The sequence below is a fragment of the Camellia sinensis genome, chromosome 7, assembly GCF_055761805.1.
Source record: "Camellia sinensis isolate YWXY chromosome 7, ASM5576180v1, whole genome shotgun sequence".
Classification (NCBI taxonomy): Eukaryota; Viridiplantae; Streptophyta; class Magnoliopsida; order Ericales; family Theaceae; genus Camellia; species Camellia sinensis.
The window spans coordinates 192,969,483-192,990,256 of record NC_138967.1 but is presented as its reverse complement, the minus strand read 5'-3'; the positions used below and the strand labels follow the sequence as shown (position 1 = coordinate 192,990,256).

The window sequence follows — 20,774 nt, the reverse complement described above, 5'->3', positions numbered from 1 at the left end:
AATGGGTTTGGATAATTTTATTTATGTAACTAGAATGTATTTGGGTTATTACAAATATACTTGTTTTTATTTGGGCTTAAATGGGTTGAGTAAGGGCTGATTTGGGAAGTTGGTTAAAAACTGATTTTTTTGATTTTTTTATTATTATTTTTAAAGAAATATATAAAAAAATAGAGAGATGATATGATCAAAAATAAATTAAAAAGCTGACTTTTAACTTTTAGCCATCTTCCCAACAAGGCCTAAGTTAACTCATTGGACACCCAACTAAAAAAGGTAATAACCCATAAATTCCATTGCTTGCGTCCTGAGTTGAACCAAAGTGAGACCGTATCCGACCCACCCGTATCCAACCCGCTATCTAAATGGATGATTTTGGGCTAACACTCTTTTGATCCGTTGCCCATTTAAACCTGCCCAAACACGCCCATTTGCCACCTCTAGACTATTTTGATTATGGCAATATTTTCAGATCTTGGTATGGAGAATTTTTACTTAAAACAGTTATATCAAGATATAACTTGAAATCTTTATTCAACAGCAAACAGAAACATGAACAGTCATTATGTACGAACTAGATTCATTGTTTGGATATATTGTTTCAACAAGAAACATGTTTGTTTTTTGTTTGATGAAATGCCTCAATGAGTTCTCTACATAAAGCTAACATAGTAGGTTTGTAGTTGGTGGCCATATCACATGTTTTGAATATTTCTGTGCAAAAATTTATAATGTTAACTGTGTGGGATTGCAGGTTTTGACCATATCAATAATTTTTTTAAAATAAAAAAATGCTTAGATTTTTAAATGTCTAGAAAAGGTTTTTAAAGTTGTGAGTTGCGAAATGCTATGACCATTATTTACCATAGTAGCGATGATGCTGTCCTAAAAATGTTTTACCCTTCTAATGACATTTTGTAGTAGAATATATATATATATATATATATAGATTTATTCTTTCATTGAAAAGGAGAGAGGGGCAGGAACTTGTTGGGTGCGATAGGTTTGGCACCTTGTAATAGATCTTATGCTTGATAGAAATATTAGATTGCATAGAGTCATCGAATGAGGTTTTATGTTTTACTGTTGCTCTTGATACTGCATTGGTGTCTTATGTTTTGCCTTTCTTGTTGCTTGTAGAGGTAAGGATTTTAAATATCTGCTTTGACTGTTACAGATATCCGGACTCATGAGGATTGTTACAAAACATGACAACTGCAGCTCGACCTACATGGGCACCTGCAAAAGGTGGTAATGAACAAGGTGGTACTTGAATTTTCGGCCCCTCCCAAAAATATTCTTCAAGGGACATTGCCTCTCACACAACCCTAAAGCCCAGGTTGGAACTTCTGCAATTTCCACATTTTAAGGTTTATAATTCTCTTTAGGGTTTGATTGCATAATATGAATATTCTGGAAAACCATTAAGGTGGATACTATCTAATAAAAGGGATTATGTGGTCTTGAGGTAATGATCTCCAATTGTGATCCTTAAGATGCGATTTGAGATTTGAGTCCCCTATTGTCACGCAATTTAAGCCTTTATGATTTTAAGGATTTTGATAACCCCTACCAAGAACTTCATATTTCAAATATTTGGAAACGAGAATTCGAATTTATACTTGATAAATTGGCTAAGTTTTAGTTTATAATGTATAAAATGAAATCTGAGTCTTTCAATTTGAAACATCATAAACAGTAGGTGCACTGAAGCAATTTCACTCATAGTGAGGAAATGCACTCAAAAGATTCCGATCAATGACACCTCTGCTTAGAAGTTGAAATTTTCACTTGTAGTGAGGGAACGCACTCAAAAGGTTCAGATCAATGACATATCTGTTTAGGAGAAGTTGAAATTTGAGGATAGCTTCTACAATAAGAAAGCTTAATAACCATGTGCTGATAAAGACGGTGATGGTCTGGCCTTGTCAACCCAATCATGATACTTAGGGATGGGACTTAACTAAGAAATTTGGCTATAATTTCTTTCTGGTTCTTTACAATTTCCGCCCCTTGTCCCTTTCTATGCCAACAGGGGGATTGTGAAAATAATTATTTGGCAAACATTTTTTAGTGAAGTGATAAACATATTTGAATATGAGGGCCACATGTTTTAGTTTTCCAGCACAAAAGACGAACACACAACTGGAGCAGGGGGTGTTCTAAAATTGAATTTGCAAGAGTTTGAAAAATATTGTGGTGGACAACTGATGTGGGTTTGGGGAGCCCCTCTATTTCAAATACCAGGCATTGCGATGTTTTTGTTTGGGTTCTGGTAGTACTTCAAACCAGGCCTATCTGTTCTTGTTTATTTTTTATTTTTTTAATTCTTTATTCATGCGGCCATGGTAGTACTTCTATGTCATCTACATATGCATGCAGCTGTTTTTCTTTCTAACGCCTATCTACAGAAACTGTTCACTGATTGGTATATTTGCTGCAGAAAAGATGGGCAAGACACTAAAGAGGAATTGCAGAAGAGGAATCTCCGTGATGAGTTGGAGGAGCGGGAACGGAGGCATTTCTCGTCGAAGGATAAGTCCTATATTGGTAGAGAAGTTTTTGACAACCCTTTTTGCTATATGTTTCTTCTGTTACTATTGTTGTTGTTATTTTGTTGTTGGACAGTATTTTGTAATTGTTTTGTATCAAATTATTTATGGTTGCAGACGATAGAGATCGTAGAAAATGAGGCCACCTTCTATTGGAAGGTGAGTACTACCTTCCATGCTTTGTGTACCAAAAACACTAGCTATGCATATGTAATTATTCAACTGATTTCCTACTTATTTTACAGGGGCAAGGAGAGATGCTGAAGATCGCCTCATTCCGCACAGTGTAGATGCCGATGATGCTGATGTGGAACTTAAAAGCGGCGATGGAAGGTTGTCACTCATTGCAAACTTACCTGAATTAATGCATATGTTAACAAAAAGCTTATACCAATGGCCTGATTTGTTGTTTGAATTGCATGACTCTTCAACTTGTGGTGTGATTGTCGATTTATGCTTGATAGACCTGCTCCATTTTTTTCAAATCAGTTACTATAAAGGATGAAGTGTTTTTAAAGTATAATCTTGAAGACAATATGCAAATGTGCATGTGAATATAGTTGATTTTTTTTTTTCTTGCTCTAACACTTGATTTTGTTATTACTGATGTGTAAATGTACTACTTGAATTTTGTTATTACGGAAGTGTCATTATTTTGTGTTTAGTGACGATGACGATGATGAAGATGATGAGGATGACACAGAAGCTTTTTTGCTTGAACTTTGAACAGATAAAGAAGGAAAGAGCAGAAGAGAAGCACCATAATGTAAGTTCTCTTTCGAGATATTTCCAGCTGTCTATTACAAAAATATTTTATGGTGTGTGCTTTATGGACGAAACCCAAAACTTAAAACCACGGCAAATATGTTTTTTACTTTTATTTTTTTAGTAGTAGTAGATACTGAGAGTTTATTATGAATTTGTGGTCTTGTAAGATTATTCATGAGTCCACCATTGGACTTTGTTCATAACTGGTAAGTCATGACTAGGGCAGTTCTAACCTTCTGAATTCTTGATTTTATATGAACTTGTTAGATCTGAACACATTGATGAGGCATATTGTGGCTGTACCCTCAAAATTGTTAATATCATGTTGACCACTTTATGGCCTCGCCACTGAGCAAAATTGTTAACAACAGTATTCCAAATACTTACCAACCATATCATGCCCTCGGGATCGACAAAAGCAAGAAGAAGAGCTTAAGGTCAAAGAAGCAGAATTGGTACGAGGAAACCCCCTTTTTAATAATCCAACGTCTTTTAATGTGAAAAGGAGGTCGGTTTTGCCTGAAGATCCCAACTTCCCTATGGTTCTTCATTTCTTGAGGCTCCCTTGTGAGTTTGGGTAGGGCAGTGTTCTGATATTATTATTTTCTTATTTGGCATTTGGTCAGGTGGGATGATGACGTGGTGTTTAAGAACCAGGCTCGTGGTGAGTCCAAGGCTCCCAAACGCTTCATCAATGACACCATCAGGAATGACTTTCACCGGAAATTTCTCCACAAATACATGAAGTAACTTGGCATCTTTTATGTTTCATGTTCAGTTGAATCAGATCTAGTAGCGCTCACTATTAAGAAAGAGTTTGATTGTGCAAGTATGAATTAGGTGAAGAAAACGATTTAAGAAATTGAGATTCCATTGTAATATGTCAACATTCCATGAAATTGTTGAGAATTGATTGATTGATGTCTGTGTTCTATCTTGGTGCAATGCAACCATTTTTGTTGGTGAATAGTTGTGTGATGAGATTCCATAGCTAAATGTAGTTTCGTTGTGTGAAATTGGAAAATAATTGCTTTATTCTCTCTATTGAGTTTCACCTTTTGGAACATCGTTGGTTAAAAAGTTGGTTTTACCTCTTGCTTTCTTTTTCATTTATTTTTTAATTGATTTTTTTGTAGGATCATGTTGGTTGAGATTAAAAAATAGTAGTTGCTTTTTCAGTTAGATTTATCCTCATCTTTAGTTATTTAACATTTTAAAAAGATTCACAAGTCAATTGTTGTAAAAAAAAAGTTAAAAAAATAGACTTATTTCTGCTTTTAGTATTTTTTTTTTAATTTATAAAATTGTATAGTCAAGATAGATTCATAAAGTAAATATTTTTTTATATAATTTTTAAAAAAGTAAACATTTCGATATAATTTTAAAAAAGTAAACCCAAAAAACATACCAACCTTTTTTTATCCAAATTACCAAAAAAAGCAAAAGGGATCAAATAAGCTTTTTACATCAACAAATATATTAAATATATCGAAAATGTACAAAATTCTTTTAAGAGCACACAACCAACAACCAAGAGAGTACATGATTGATCTATTACTTTTTACACCAAATAGAAGAAAAAAAACAAAAACAAAAAGACTGTTCTAAAGAGAAAATACAGCCAACAAAACTTGATAAATGCACTGCCAACAGAATGGTAAAAACACATCCACTCTAAAGCAACAATTCTGATTTTTCTTTTTTGGGTTCTAATTAACTCAACCAATAATGTAAACGCGGTTTTGAGGCAGCGACAAACATTTCTCAGGAAGCAAGCACTAAAAGCATGCCCAGCAGCGCTCTACATCTCACTCTCCTTCGGTTCATCCAAAACAAATTCAGCATACAAATCCTTGAGAGCAATGACAACAGTAGTTATCAGCGGTCCCATTATTGCTCCCTGAGTCATAAATTTCAACCAGTGTTAATCAGTACATTTAAATCAAATATTTACATGCCAACCAACAAAAATAATTCTTTCATTTGAGATTGCACAAAACCATTTCAAATATCAGATTAATAAACCAGTAAATGAATAGTATTTATGAGCAAATACAAGGAAACCAAACCAAAGTTATAATTTAACTTAAAAACAGTCATGAATACCTTTTAATCTCAACATTTAAATCAAATCTTACATGCTACCCAACTAAAAAATTCATTCATTAGAGATTGTACAAAAACCATTTCAAATATCAGATTAATAAACCAGTAAATGAAAAGCATTTATGAGCGAATAGAAGGAAACCAAGGTTATCATTGACGAACAATCAATGGAAACCTTTTAACAGAGATAACAATCAACAATAGTTGGTAATTTTTATTTCATCACAATGAAGATCTATGTTACATGGACTCGGGTACGGGTGTCGGGTGCGGGTATGTATCTAGAGGTCGGACTCATCAAATCATAAATTTAAGGATACGCGGACTCGGCAAAAAATGTCATATTTTTATATTTTTAATCTAATATGTGAGATAAAATGGTATTATATTTAACTTATAGTGTCAAAATGACATTTATAGCAATTCTATAACAATATATACATATAATAATAGTGTTATATACAATTATATAAGAAGTATCTGTTGAAAAGTATCCGATACATATCCCATACCCTTGTCCGAGTGTCGGGTGTCCGACACGGGTATTTGATTTAATTTGAAGAGTCCATGTAACATAGATGAAGATTTAACCGACTGTCCTCTTTTTGTTTCGCCTTCGCCTACCAAGGATTCAACGCCTTTTTATCACGAAGTGTAGAGGTTATTAACTACTAACCAAATAATTCAAGTGCAAACATCTATTCCTAATTTCCTAGATAGAAAATCAGCATATTTGCTAATCAATTATAAATGAGCAAATCACTCACCCATATCTTAACGGATTGATGCTATTTTTCTACTGTGTACAATCCCATAATTGTAGTGTTTTTTTCTAGAATCAAACTTTGTTGTTAAACATCTTGAAGTAGTCATCCTCACAACATTGTTAAAACATCATCAATTTCCTGAGGTTCGAATCCCTCCTTTTCTGTCTCCCTTAATGACTTGATATTTGATTAATCTTTCAAGATTTTCAAATCTCTTTTCCTTTTTCATAGTTAAATGTGTGAAATAGACAAAAATTGAACGAAATCAAGGAAAAGGAAAACCCATTCTAGTACTTGTTTTGGAAGGGGAATTCCTAGACTGTTAGAGGAAGAATAAGAAGTAGCAACTATGATGCATGGATAAAAATATGATATGATTCATATGCGGAGATCCGTTCAAAAAAATATTTATAATTTTTAGTATTATATCATACATTAGTTCAAAGAATGGTGAGAAACAATTATTTAGGAATTACATATTAGTTTAAGAGCCAATAGTTTTAAGTGGATGATACATTAATTTAATAAAATAAAAAAAAAGTAGAGTACTAATTAGTATGTTTGGTTTCAGTTTTTTGAAAATCAAATTTTTTGTTTTTCGTGTTTTTTTTTTTTTTTTTTTGCTTTTAATGAATATTTTTAAAATTTTAAATAATTTTTTTTACTTTTTTAGATGCATCTAAAAAGTAAAATATTTGTAAAAAAATATTTTAAAAAATCAATAAATACACAAGAATACAAAAACTGTATTAAATTTTCATATTGCTTTTTTGTATGTTTGGTATTTAGCGAATTTTTTAAAGATTTTTTTACAAATATTATATTTTTCAAGTGCATTTATAATAGGTGTATCTAAAAATTAAAAAATTTACTTAAAAAATTTAATCTTGAGTTTCAAAACCAAACAAGCTAATTTAATCTTACTATATTCTTCTTCGGTAAGAAATAAGAAAATACAAAAAAAAAAAAAAAAAACCATTATTGTATTTATTCTAACAATTATATTATAATAATATGCAAAAATTATTACAATTTCAATGTCATAATAATTTGGATATGTGACGTAGAGTGTTTGAAAAGTATATGATACTTCTCAAAATTAAGTCAAATAACATATGCGTATAGGAAATATCAGAGATACGAATTTGTGACCATCTGAGGAGTAGCGGTATCCGATACAAATACAACACCCTTTTTAGAAGTATCCTACATTTCATAGAGTAGCAGAATAGGAAGACAAGGAAGAGCAAATTATGGAGAATCATGATGAAGAACAAAAGAGAAAGAATTGTGGACGGTTTACCTCCACAGCTGATGGGAACAATGTCATCCCACCGATGATGCTAAGCCCGGTGAGATATGCACTATGACCAGGCACATCCTCTAGAATTTCAGATGTGCCATAATCCATAAGCAGAAGATGACTAATGCATAAGCTGATTGCCAATACATATCTACCTTCCAATACCAATTGCAAGGCCCCTGGAATGGTTGAAAGCCACGATGGGAAGATTGGCAACAAGGGGCTTATGAATGCGATTACAGTCGACATGTACAAGAAGTGTACCGAGTATAGTCTAAACAAAAGCCAAGTGAGACATCCTTGAAAGAAAGCAATCTCAGCAGTTGCCAACAGAACTCCCGAAATAGCCTTATCAAGAACGTCAACGCAACGACTCCTCGCGGATTTTGAAATGGGAAGCATACACAAAACTTGTTCTGTTACTCCACCGGACTCGGATGTTATAAGATAATACAAAACCCAAAAGAAAACCATCGAGTGAGACACAAAATTGAAAAGCCCTGCAGCTCCAGAGAGTATTGAATTACCAATGGATAGCATGAACTTAGCACTACCACCTAGAACAGATTTACTACTACTGAATACGCGTTGAGTCACATCCATTCCTTGAATGGCAAAGGCTTTCGCTTTCTCAACCAAATCCTCTCTGGTGATCAGCAATTCCCTAAAGATTGCATCCACCTCTGTATAAATTTGACCCCACTCACGATTCCCAAAGCTCTTCCTTAAACTCAACATTTTCTCAGTGTACGGGGATGGGGTCATCATTGCAGTGGAACGCCCAGAAGAATTCACCGATGGGCTTATAGCGAAATGTTTGATCCCAGTAACAAACTCTGTCAAATTGTACTGCATTGCCAAACTATCAATCTGCTCAGACACAGTTTCATAAAACTGGGTACTGTACCTATCCACCATCCCCGGCACATCATTATCATCCATCCACTTCTTTACTCCGATCTTCTCTGTGTAATTACTCTCTTCTACGTGCAATTTCAATGAAATCACAGCATCTTTCCCCTCAACTCCTATCTTATATGAAAAGAAAATCAAGCCTACTAAAAACCCAAGAATCATTCCAACTATCAATCCAATAGCCACAATTGTTTTCAATCTTTTTAGTATTCCTCCGGTGAAAAATGCACTAATAGTACTACGACGAAAACTATGACTCCTAATCGATGAAACTGTTGACATTGTCGATTCAACAGCATTGGAAGAGAACATAAATCCCAAAACAAGTAATGACACAGCCCCAATTATTCCGATTTGCTCGTAAGCAATTACGAAAACCCAAAAGGAGACAAGCCAACGGATCAATTTCGAAAACCCACTTCGATTTCGCCTCAAAACATTGGATTTCTTTCTCCGGAAAACAACCCGGAAAAAAACATCACGAATATCAACAAGGGTACCAACAAAAACCCTAAACACAGCTACAGGGACTGCCAATAGAGTCTCAGTGAGACCCAATTTCAAGGGTTCTGACCAAAACCCAACAAGGGTTTGTTGAATTCCTCTCAAAGGGATTGAACAGAGCACAGCCCATTGAAGGGGACGAAGATATTCTTCGAGGATTCGAAAAACGCCGTAGAGAATGAAAATGGCGAAGGCAAGACCAGCGTGGGCCATGGCTATGTAGAGAGCGAGGCGTACCTGAGGGTCGCCGGAGAGGGACTCCGGCGGCGGAGGTGGAAGTGGAGGTGGGTTTTCCGATGAGGAAGGTGGTGGTTGGGTCTGGGGAGATGGGTCGGGTTTGCGGACGGAGGCAGATCGGAACATGTCTTGCCATGGTGGAGAAGCTGAGGTTGATTTGGGGTCTGAATATGGAACTAGCTCCATTTTTAGAGAGAGAGAGAGAGAGAGAGAGAGAGCCAAGAAGCAGAATCCAAGTGGAGAGAGAGAGACAGTTCAGAAAAATGAGAGAGAGAGACAGAGAGAGAGAGCACAATGCTGACCTGGGGACAGGTAGTTGCACAGAAATGGTGGATTGGATAATGAGTCAATTTACACTACACCCCCCTCAATTAAGGGCTATTTATAACTTTATCCCCTCAATTAACAATTATATTATATTTTCACCTTCTAAGTTTGTAATTTGTTTCTATCTCAATATTCTATTAGCATTATATTATTTAAAAAAAAAAAAAACCAAAGCACTACTTTAACTCAAAAATTAGATTCACTTTTCAAATCTAATGATATAATAACCTATTAAAACATCTAATGCAATTATCTCTCTTTTATGTATTTTTTAATTATTAATTAATCATTTTTTTTATATATTACTGGATCTAAAAAATAAATTTATATATTATATTTTTATAAAAATAAGACAAAAAAATATAAAATGTACGTGCCAATTTTACATTTTGTATTATATATTTATTTACAAGAAAGGAAGACTTCTATTTTGATTATGTCAGCTCACATGCTATTGTTCCGGTCTTTTTCATAATAAAATGATAAATAGAAAGTTGAAATTGTAACAGGTGAGAATATTATAAGAAGAAGGAAATTATAATAATTTTTTAAGTGAGGGGCAAAGTAATAATATTAATTACCCATATTGGAGGGGTGGACTGTAATTTGCACTACATGTATAGATGGAGATGGAGTATTTATTTGGGCGTCTCCAGGAATGTGGTGTGTGGGTGTGTTCAGAGAGGGGATGAACATTGACTGGCTCTTCTAATAATTATTTACAAGGAAAATGATTGGGAGAGGGAAAGTTATTCATTGCTTCTAGGGCAATTTGATATGGTGGTCCAATATAGAGATTGTTTAGAATGATCTAAATAAGTGTATTTTTTAATTTTTTATGAAATATAGGTTGAGTTTCGATTGTGTTTGAAGTGATATGTTAGAGATAATGTGACTTAAATAAGATGATGTAATTTAAATAGGATAATGACTTTTTAACGTTTTAACTTTTTTGAAACATGTCAAACCAACACTTAGTTTTCATTGGTTGAATTAGTGAAATTTATCATCTTTGAATAATGTTATATATTCCAAAACTTCTATCAAAATTTTTTACCAAATATCTTATGTGGGACCCATACCATGTAAATCTTATGTAAATCTCATACCTATGTAATATTTGATAAAAATTTTGATAAAATTTTTAAAATTTTTAATATTTTTTTTATTTGTTTATCTCTCTTCAAGAGATTATTAAATATTTATCTTTAAATGAATGGCCTAAAACAATGTTCCTGTACCACCAAATAACTTCTCTGGGAGAGGTTCAAGGCAAGTGATGGGGCTTGTAGAGAAAAAATTATTAATTAATCTAGGAGTACGTGATCATATATATATATATATTTTGACTAATCACAAATTTTAATGATTTTTTATATTTTTTAATTACTTAAAAAAAATTATGAGTTACATCCTCTTCATTAATCAAAACAAACATGAGGATCATGTGAAGATATCTAACACTAATCAATAATTTCTCTCTTAAATCTTGTTTAGAAATAAATTATTTTAATAATTTTTAATATTTTATAACAGAACGTGAAAAAAAATAAAAATAAAAAATATAATAATTTATAATAACTTTTTAATTAAAATATATAATTACAAAGGAAACCTAAGTGAAGCTGACGACGACGTAAACGTGGTCAGGTTTCGCACTCACGTGGGATCCGCAACTTGGACGCTGATGCTGACGTCGTATGATTTGTGTGGTGTCTAGGCGTGCGTGTTCTTCCAGTTGGGTTTTTTTTTTTTTTTTAATTTAAATTATTAAAAATTAGTTTGATAAAAAAATATTTATACCAATTATTAAAAAAATAAGTAAATGATGATTTTTTTTTCCAGTAAAGAAAGAGAAAAAATAATTAAAAATATTTGAATTACATATTAAAATTTCAATTTATAATATTTTCTTTTGTTTCCAATAGATTGTAAAGTTATTTTTTATATATATTATATATATATTTTTTAATAATGTATCAAGCTAATGAATTATTGATAAACTCAATCACTTGAAAAAAAATGCCCCCCAAAAATTAAAACTCAAAATAGTATTTATATATAATTCTATATATTTTAATATAAAGTTTTTATTTATTGAGACTAATAACTGTTCTATAGACACACTCATTGGCATTTTTCTTTAAAGATTGCATGATAAAACTCATGATACAATTATTTATCATGCCTTAAAAGAGAGGATTTATAACGCGACATAATGGGAGCATGGATCCTTTGCCAAACTGCCATGATTTTATTGTGATTTTTTTTTTTATAACAAGATCCATAAATAAAAAAAATAATTTAATAGTCTAAGTTCAAAACAAAAGAAAATCACACGAAAATATCATACATTTTTTAAACTACACATCAAAATGTCGTCGTTTCATTTGAAATACCACAATAAAATTATTATAGAAGATCTTGATTTAATACCTTTTTGAGGAAGAAAAAAAGAAAGGGTGAATTGCACTTATAGTTCCTATAGTTTGAGACTTGTGTTACTTTGGTCTCTGACTTTTCAATTATGGCACATTTAACTCTAAATTTTGAATGTTATTCCAAATAAAGACAATTGAAGATATCATCAGATTTTTCAAGGGCAAAATCGTCAATTTGATAAAATATAAACTAATTTGACAAAAATAAATGTCAAACAAATATTTTTGAATTTTAAAAAATTATTTCTATCAACTAAAAATAAAATTATGTAAAATTGATAAATTTTTTAAACATTTATTTATTTATTTTACCAAATTAATTTTTATTATGTGTTTGAATGATGATCATCTAAAATTAATTTTTAAAAATTAATCATGTAATTTTTATTAATTTTAATCAATTTTACATAATTTTATCATTGGTGAATAAATATAATTTTTAAAAAATTAAAAATATTTTTTTGACATTTATTTTTGTCAAATTAATTTATATTTTATTAACTTGACAATTTTGCCCTTAAAATTAAATAATAGTATCTTCAATTGTTCTTATTTGAAACAAAATTCAACATTCAGGGTCAAATGTATCATAATTGACGGGTCAAATGTATCACAATTGAAAAGTCAGAGACCAAAGTGTCACGAGTCTCAAACTATAGGAACTATTAGTGTAATTTACCCAAAAAGAAAAGAAAAAAAAAAGAAGAGAGAAGCTAATCTAATCTAATCTTATAAGCAATTGAAATCCATCATGTGGGAATAACCATCAAAGGAGCAGGAAAACCCAATAGCCACAGATAAAGAAACTGACTTTTAAAAGACCAAACAAAACGAAAACTAACCCAAAATTGGAAATTTTAAAACCTTTCTAGTACTTTTTTTTTCCGGGATTGGATTTGTTTGTTCTAACTTTTACTTTGCTTGTTATAGATATCAATAATTCATCATAGGCTGTCAGAAAAAAGCAACAAAGAAAAATGAGAAAACTAACCCATAAATAAATAAATAAATAAAAAGCAACCAAATATGATAAGATCTAATTAATGACAAGAACAACTGCAACCAAATATCATGAAGGAAAAATAAAAAAGAAGAAACATATCCACCAAAATTACCTCAATTGCAGACGGGAACATCGCCATTCCACCGATGATGCTAAGGCCTGCAAGATATGTGTTATAACCCGGTATATCCTGTTGAATTTCTGATGCACCATAGTCCACAAGCACAAGATAGATTATGGGTAAGCTGATGGCCAATAAGTATCGTCTTTCCAACACCAATTGGATGATAGCTGGAATCGTTGGAAGCCATGATGGGAAAATTGGAAACACGGGGCTGATAAATGCAAGCAAAGTCGACATGTACAAGAAATGTATAGAGTATAGCTTAAACAAAATCCAAGTGAGACATCCCTGAAAGAAAGCAACCTCAGCTGTAGCCAAAAGCACGCCTGAAATAGCACCGTTGAGAATTTCAATGTACCGAATCCGTGCGGATTTCGAAATCGGAAGCATGCCGATCACTTGTTCGGTTAACCCACCAGACTCGGATGTGATGAGATAATATAAAACCCATACGAAAATCAGCGATTGTAACCCAAAATTGAGAAGACCGACCGCTCCAGAAATGACAGAATAGGCAATAGAGAACACGAGCTTTGCACTGCCTGCAAGAAAAAATACGCTGCTAGCAAGTGCGTGTTGCGATACGTCCATCCCTTGAGAAGCAAACCCTTTTGCCTTGTCAACTAAATCCTTCCTGCTAACTAGAAATTCCCACAAAGTCGCTTCGAGTTCTTTGAAAACGCTTCCCAACTCACGATTCCTAATGTGGTTTCTGAAACTCTGAAATTTCTCTATATATGGAGATGGGATCAAAGCTGCCTGAGGTTCAGAAGAATTAGCTGAAGGAGAAATAGCAAAGTTCTTGATTCCATTGAAAAACTCGGTTAGATTGTAATGTGTCGCCCAACTATCTACATGTTGCGAAATTGTTTCGTAAAGATGAGTAGTGTACCAATCCGCTATTTCTGTGACATCATTATCATCCATCCACTTCTTAATACCAATCATCTCGGCGTATTTACTCTCCTGCACATAGGTTTTCAACATAATCACCGCATCCTTTCCCTCAACTGCTATCTTGCAAGAGAAAAAGATTACACCGGCCAAGAACCCGACAATCATACCAGATATCAACCCAAGGGCCACAATGGTTTTTAATCTTTTGAGAATTACTTCCCTCAAAATTGTGCTACTTGTACTACAACCGATATTCCTAGTCCTATATGAAGTAAGAACAGAGACAGTTGATTCAAGAAAACTGGTACACAAGAAACTTAAACCGAGAAGTGCTATAGACCCAAAACTGCCAGTTTGTTCATATGCAATTACAAAGAACCCAAAAGATAAAAGCATCTGAATCAACTTTGGAAACCCACAATTACTCTGACCTGAAACCTTTGATGTTGTTTGATGAAAAACAATTGAAAACCAGAGATCACGGATATTGACGAGGGTACTAAGGATGGCTTTTAAAAGAGTGACTGGTACTGCTAAAATGGTTTCAGTAAGCCCTAATTTTAGTGGCTCTGACCAAAACCGAACAAGAGCATGTTGAATTCCTCTCAAAGGAATCGAACATAGAACTGCCCACTGGACCGGCTGGAGATATTCTTCAAGTAAATAACAAATATTGTAGAGTAAGAATAATGTCAAGGCAAGACCTGCATGAGCCATGGCTATGTAGAGAGCAAGACGTACTAGAGGATCGCCTGAGAGGGTGGTGTTCTGGTTGGGCTCGACTGGAGTGGGCTCTGACTCCAGAGGTGACAGACTATGGTTCTCTGCCAAAGACTCGTTGTTTTGAGAGGATGCATCACGATTCTGGAAGGAAGCTGATCGAAACATGACTTGCCATGGGAGTATTGAAGCACTGGAAGGACCGCAAGTAGATTCAGGTTCACGCTCTATTGAGTGAAAGCCTTGACTCTGAACCTGCCAGACAAGTCATAGAAATCAAATTTTATTCAAGTAAATTGTACAGAGAAATAAAGAGATTAAGGCCAAGTTTGGCATCTACTAAATAATACAAAAAGTCAAAAAGTCACTATCCTATTTAAGTCACATCATCTTATTTAAATTACATCACATCTCTAACACATCACATCAAACCTAATCCAAACCCAACCCATATAAATCAATAAGTCAAAAAGTGCACTTTTTTAGAACATCCCAAACTAAGTTTAATATTCCCAATCAAACTAACATCAAGAGGGACTACTCTTTCTCTTTTCACAACTCACACGATACAAGTAGACTGAATATTAGGTAAGACCTGTTAATGATTTGCAGCTGGAAACTTGCATGAAGTTGGTTTCTAAAATAAATAAGGCCTCTCTTGGTTTAAATAATCAACATGCCCCTAGTTCAATCTAGCAACTTGGTTAAGCAGCAATTGACATACCAAGCAACAGATTATACCAATTCCCCACTATCCCCATGCCAACTGAAGTGGTTCTCAAACCTTTCCTTATACACAAACAAGTAAACATGTATCATATATGTAAATGGCCATCATTATTTCATCAATTTTAAAAGCATTTCGCTATGCCAATCAAGCATGGCATTAAACATGTTAGATCTTGATTACTTTTCCAGAATAACCATTAAGTTGGAAGAGTGATCAAATGTGATATAGCAAAGAAGCATATGTTTGTCTTGGGTATTTCAACTAACAATTTCAAGATGAGCATGCTTCATGGTTTCAATCTCCAAATTGTTTATGTACTTCTCTTTCCGGATTTTTGGCTTGCAACATTATACAATTCCAATGGTGCAAGCAAGGAGTAAGAATTTACATAACAGAATGAGTTTTCTACTTCTTGATTATGTGCTAAATTAATAACTGAACTAGGAGAACCAAGATTTATTTGGTGAAACTTTGAGCAATTTTATTGATTACTCTTTTAAAATTGTGTCCACATTCAAAGTTGAAGGAAAAGGACTAATGAAATAGCTGATTTTTAATAATTATTGCCAAATTCTTCTTTTTACAGTTTGATTTAAAAAAGACACAATCAATTTTTCTTCATCCAATTTGAACTCACTTCCATTCTTCATAATTTTAATAGATATAATTTGTCTTTTGTATCAAAATTTACACATCAGCTAAAAAAAACTTAAATAAGCTTTAAAAAATTTGATCATTTAAAATTTGAATTAGAGATGCCTTTAACTTTTGTTTCAGGATTATTAGCTTTTAACTTGTAAAAAACTGCACCAAATAGGCCCTTGGATTGCAAATGTAAAGAAATGAAGTGCCATTCACCTTGTTTGGTTCAAATTTTCTGAAGTATTTCTTTTTTTTTTTTCACTGAATTTTTTAATATTTTAAATAATTTTTTTTTTTAAATTTTTAGATACACTTAATATAAATACAATTAAAAAATATAATATTTACGAAAAAAAATTTTAAAAAATTTACTAAATATCAAAAATATAAAATATTTTTGTATTCTTGTATATTTATTAGTTTTTTAAAATATTTTTTATAAATATTTTATTTTTTAAGTACATCTAAGTTAGACCATGTCGAACGTTGCACCTTTTGTCTCATCCAAGGTTCTGAAAAGCGGTTGCGGTTGCGGAGTGTAAAGGCCGTAGCATAACGGTTGCGGTAACCGGAACCGTGAATTTTTTTATTTTTCACACAATTTAAAAAAAACTTACCAATATGCATATTTTTTTCCATGATCATCTTTATTGGGTTTTAAAATAAATATTGATCAATTTTTTAAAATTTTTAAGTATGATCTAATATATTTCATATTTTTAAATCATTATAAACTGAGTTTTTTAGATTTTATTTTAATAATTAATGACTTTATATTATATAAAAAATCAATCACTAACTATTATATATAAGATAGACAATGACAAAAGTAAGATAATAAATAAGAGCCTATATATATACATATTTTAATCAAGCCAAATAGATAATAACCACACTTTTATTATTATTATTATTATTATTATTTTCAAACATTATATAGATAGACACACATAAACAAAATGGTTGAGTGATAATAGCTGAATAGAATAGCATAGGTCTTACAGCTTCAACAAATCAATAACATGTTCTTCATTTTCCCTCTTCTCTCTCTCTATCTTTTGCTCCTCCATCTTCCCTCTTTATCTTCCCTCTTCTCTCTCTATCCCTCTTCCCCCATTTTCAGCTCTTTTTTTTTCTGTGTTTTTTCGAAAGTAGAGTTCGGAACCGTTACATAACGATGCATAACAGGTCGTTACGGTTGTTACGGCATTGTTATGACCGCTACGGCAGCCGCTACGGCCGACACACATGTGAATTTCAATCACACTGCAAAAGCGACCGTAATAAGTGGCGGTAACCACCACAACCGTTACGTAACAGTGTTACGTAACTGTTGTGGCTACTTTTTAAAACCTTGGTCTCATTAAATTTAAATTTGATAAAAAGAGGAGCCTTTTGCTGCTCAACGCTTTCACCAAACAAGTATCAAACCCAAGATATCATAAATCTTTCATCAAATTGAAAATGGCTTGTGACTTTCATTAATTCACTCTTCATAGCCGTTGAAATTGCAGACATTGGACGTCCAGCCAGACGACCACCTCTTGGCAAAAATATGTGAAAAACTTACATTGGTTGGTCGACCGGCCAGATATTCCCGATTGACCGGTGGTTTGATAAAATTCCAAATTACACTTTTGAAACACATAATATCAGATGAAGCTTCTACTCAAATTTGATGAAAAAAAAGATAAACATGAGAAATGCTCTTAGGTACATTTAAAAATAAAAAAATTACTTAAAATATTTTTAAAAATTCACTAAAAAAAAAACGAAAAACAAGAAGTAAAAAAATTCCTGATCAAACAAAGTGAATGACACTCCCCAATTCTTTTTCCTATAAAAAAAAAAAAAAAAAAAAAGAATTTATATGTGAAGACCTTATATGCATTTGTGAGATTGAAAACTGAAATTGGGTCAATTGTTTCCCAATCCTCACAGGAAGAAAGAAATGAAAATGAGCGGACATCACTAATAACACTATACCAAAGCAAAATTAACGAAGTAAAAAAACATCAAAATTTGCCTACAAAAAATGAACTCTAAAAATTAGGGAAATTTGGGACTTACATGAGAATCGACGTTGTTCGGTTCGTCCTCTGGGGTTTCACCGGCCGAACAGTGCGGCGGCTGAACGTGGTGGTTTCGATCAGGGGAAGATGATGATGATGGTGGTGGTGGTGATGATGATGAAGTAGGTTTTCGGAAGGAAGATGAACGAAACATGGATTGCCATGAGAGGTCGTTGTTAGACTCCACCTCATTCGAATTTGATGAACTTCCCTGCCAAACATGATCACGATATCAACTGAAAATTAGAGGAGAGAGAAGGAAAAAAAGTTTTTTTAAGGTTTTAATCTGGGAAAATGTAGGATTAAAAAAAAAAAATAGAGAATAAAAAATTTGTAGCAACATTTGATTTGGGGCACATTTTTTCACTTATAGGGTCGGAAGTAGGAAAAAAATCAATTTACTGGCTTATTAACTTGTTTGGATTATATTATATTTTTAATTTTTTATAATTTTTTTTAAAAAAAAATCAATAAATTAATTTTTTTCCAACTTCTAGCAAGTCATAATTGGCAATTAATTTTTTTAATTTATATGACATTTTCCGTTCAGTTTTTTTGAAAAATTTTATCATACACATCATTTTTTAAAACAATGAAACAAAATTTTTTATTCTTAAAAAAAATAAACAGAGAAATTATATAAAAAAAAGGCTATTTATTGTTATTGGAAATTATGTCTTACTTTATTATTGTTATTATTTTTATGTAGGTTAATTAAACTTTATTTATCGATTATGATTGAATATCATTTTATCCTCTTTAATTTTAAAATTATGCATTTAACCCTCTTAATTATTAAAATTATTTCATTTTTAAACCCTTTGAAGGAAAGTTTTTACACTTTTTTTTAAAATTTTTTTTATAATTAAAGAGTCTAAATATACCACTTTAAAATTAAAATAAATAAGATAACATTTAGTGATAGTAAAAGGATAAAATGTAAATTATGTAAAGACCCAAATCAACCACAAACATTTTCATTTCACTTGTCATCAAAATGTGCTCCCATTGAAGCATATCATTTTTTAGGATGACTTCTCTCCTATTCATCCGAAATATCGACATTTTTTTAAAAATTGAAAATTTAAATTTTATTACCCCGTTAATCCCTTAAATATTGGGTCAGATTTTTTACATCTAAAAACTCATTAATATACAAAAAAAAAAATGAAAAAAAAAATTCAGAGGTAATAAGCATTCAAATTTGGAGTTCTGAACTGAACCGGAGAGAAGCTCAATCTATTATTTTTCTTTTAAAAGTACATGAGAGAGAGAAAGAGAGAGAAACCTGAGGATCATTGGAGAGGATGGTGAGCTCATCTAATTCTGATTCTGATTCAGATTCAGAACTAGAGTACTGAATTAATGGAGATGAGATTGGATTTCTGAAAGAAACAGAACGAGCCACGAGTTGGTGGTTTTGAGGAGTTGAAACTGAACCAGACCTTCTAAATGAAGCTGATCTGAACATGACTTGCCATGACAGGTCTGAGGAAGATCTTGGATTTGATTCAATCTTTGCACTTTGATTTTTACTTCTCTGCTCCATTTTGGTAATGATGATCAATAATCAATGAACATGAATATGCATGCATTGCCAATGGAACTCTATCAGATATATAGAATAGTTATAGAGAGCATGTGTGTATTTGTTATAATAGTCTGATAGAGACCAGAGAAGCTTCAAAGAAGCTTCACACTTTCAACCTTTCATGGCAAGTCCAACAGAAATGAGTTTTTTTATGTTTCCTGGGAGTGTTCATATGAACCCCCCCTCTCTCTGTCTCTCCATATATATATAAATTTATGTATTTCAACTTCATGGTTGACATAATATGAGGCTGGTTTGGTGTTATTATTAGATAATCCAGAATTTTATTTCAAGGCAGAACCACCTCACAGGTGATTATTAAATTAATACCTTATTATAAAGTGCAAGAAGATCAAATTATCATTTTATAACACTCTCATGCATGATCGTTAATGATGGATAATGTTATACAAACAGAAAATTTATACATTATGGTTGTGTCAAATTATATAAATTTTAGTATCTTTCTTTGCTCAATATTAGAGATTGTAAAAAATGAAAAACTTATAAGTCAACATAAAAAGATTAACGACTTGATTAATTCAAAAAAAACATATAGTGAGTTTCATAAGTCCAAACAACCCCATCTAATTCAGATTATGGACTAGAGGGGATAGGGGTGTGCATAATACCGCCGAAACCGCCGAAACCGCCAAAACCGCACCGAACCGCACCGCCAAGGCAAATTCGTTATTATTTTCCAATCGAACCGCCGGTTTTTGGTAAGAAAAATGGCAAATTCTAGTTACACTTTTATCAATCCGCCGGTTTCTATTTTTCTTCCAAACCGCACCGACCTGCACCGCTATTAAATGATGTTTTATAAGATTTTAAAAATTCTTTTTTACTTAAGTTTGCTTGTTGTTCTATACCTTAGAATATAGTATTACATTACTGCTCGAGGGGAATTCAAGATGTCAGTAATCCAAAATAAAGTTGGATTCCAATTCACTTTTCAATCTTTTTTTTTTTTTTTTTTTTCTGGCCATGTTGCAAACTTGCATCAGTTCACTTTTCAATCTAAATACTTTTCAACAGTAAACATTTTCAATAAATTGTAAACCCTGAATGATAT

General features: G+C 32.4%; 1 protein-coding gene and 1 pseudogene across 4 annotated transcripts; one reads left to right on the top strand and one right to left on the bottom strand.

Moving 5' to 3' along the window:
• The first annotated feature begins 1,078 nt into the window (after nt 1-1,078).
• LOC114319778 (uncharacterized) lies at nt 1,079-4,252 on the top strand (annotated as a pseudogene). Its single transcript, XR_014336646.1, has 7 exons — nt 1,079-1,339; nt 2,444-2,550; nt 2,670-2,711; nt 2,798-2,885; nt 3,218-3,318; nt 3,692-3,828; nt 3,947-4,252. The product of XR_014336646.1 is annotated as an uncharacterized LOC114319778 (transcript).
• Nucleotides 4,253-4,779: 527 nt separating this feature from the next.
• LOC114319777 (transmembrane protein C9orf5 protein) lies at nt 4,780-19,880 on the bottom strand. 3 transcript variants are annotated; one of them, XM_082880276.1, is made up of 4 exons: nt 19,397-19,880; nt 18,107-18,319; nt 13,036-14,919; nt 4,780-5,220 (listed from the first exon to the last, which is right to left on the bottom strand). In XM_082880276.1, the coding sequence occupies exons 1-4, from the start codon at nt 19,655-19,657 to the stop codon at nt 5,122-5,124; spliced, it is 2,457 nt and encodes an 818-aa protein (XP_082736402.1). In that variant the 5' UTR covers nt 19,658-19,880; the 3' UTR covers nt 4,780-5,121. The 3 variants fall into 3 exon arrangements, with proteins under 3 accessions (XP_082736402.1, XP_082736403.1, XP_082736405.1); XM_082880277.1 differs by lacking the exon at nt 19,397-19,880 and having other exon boundaries at nt 18,107-18,656; XM_082880279.1 differs by lacking the exons at nt 13,036-14,919; nt 18,107-18,319; nt 19,397-19,880 and adding an exon at nt 7,497-9,510.
• Nucleotides 19,881-20,774: the final 894 nt, after the last annotated feature.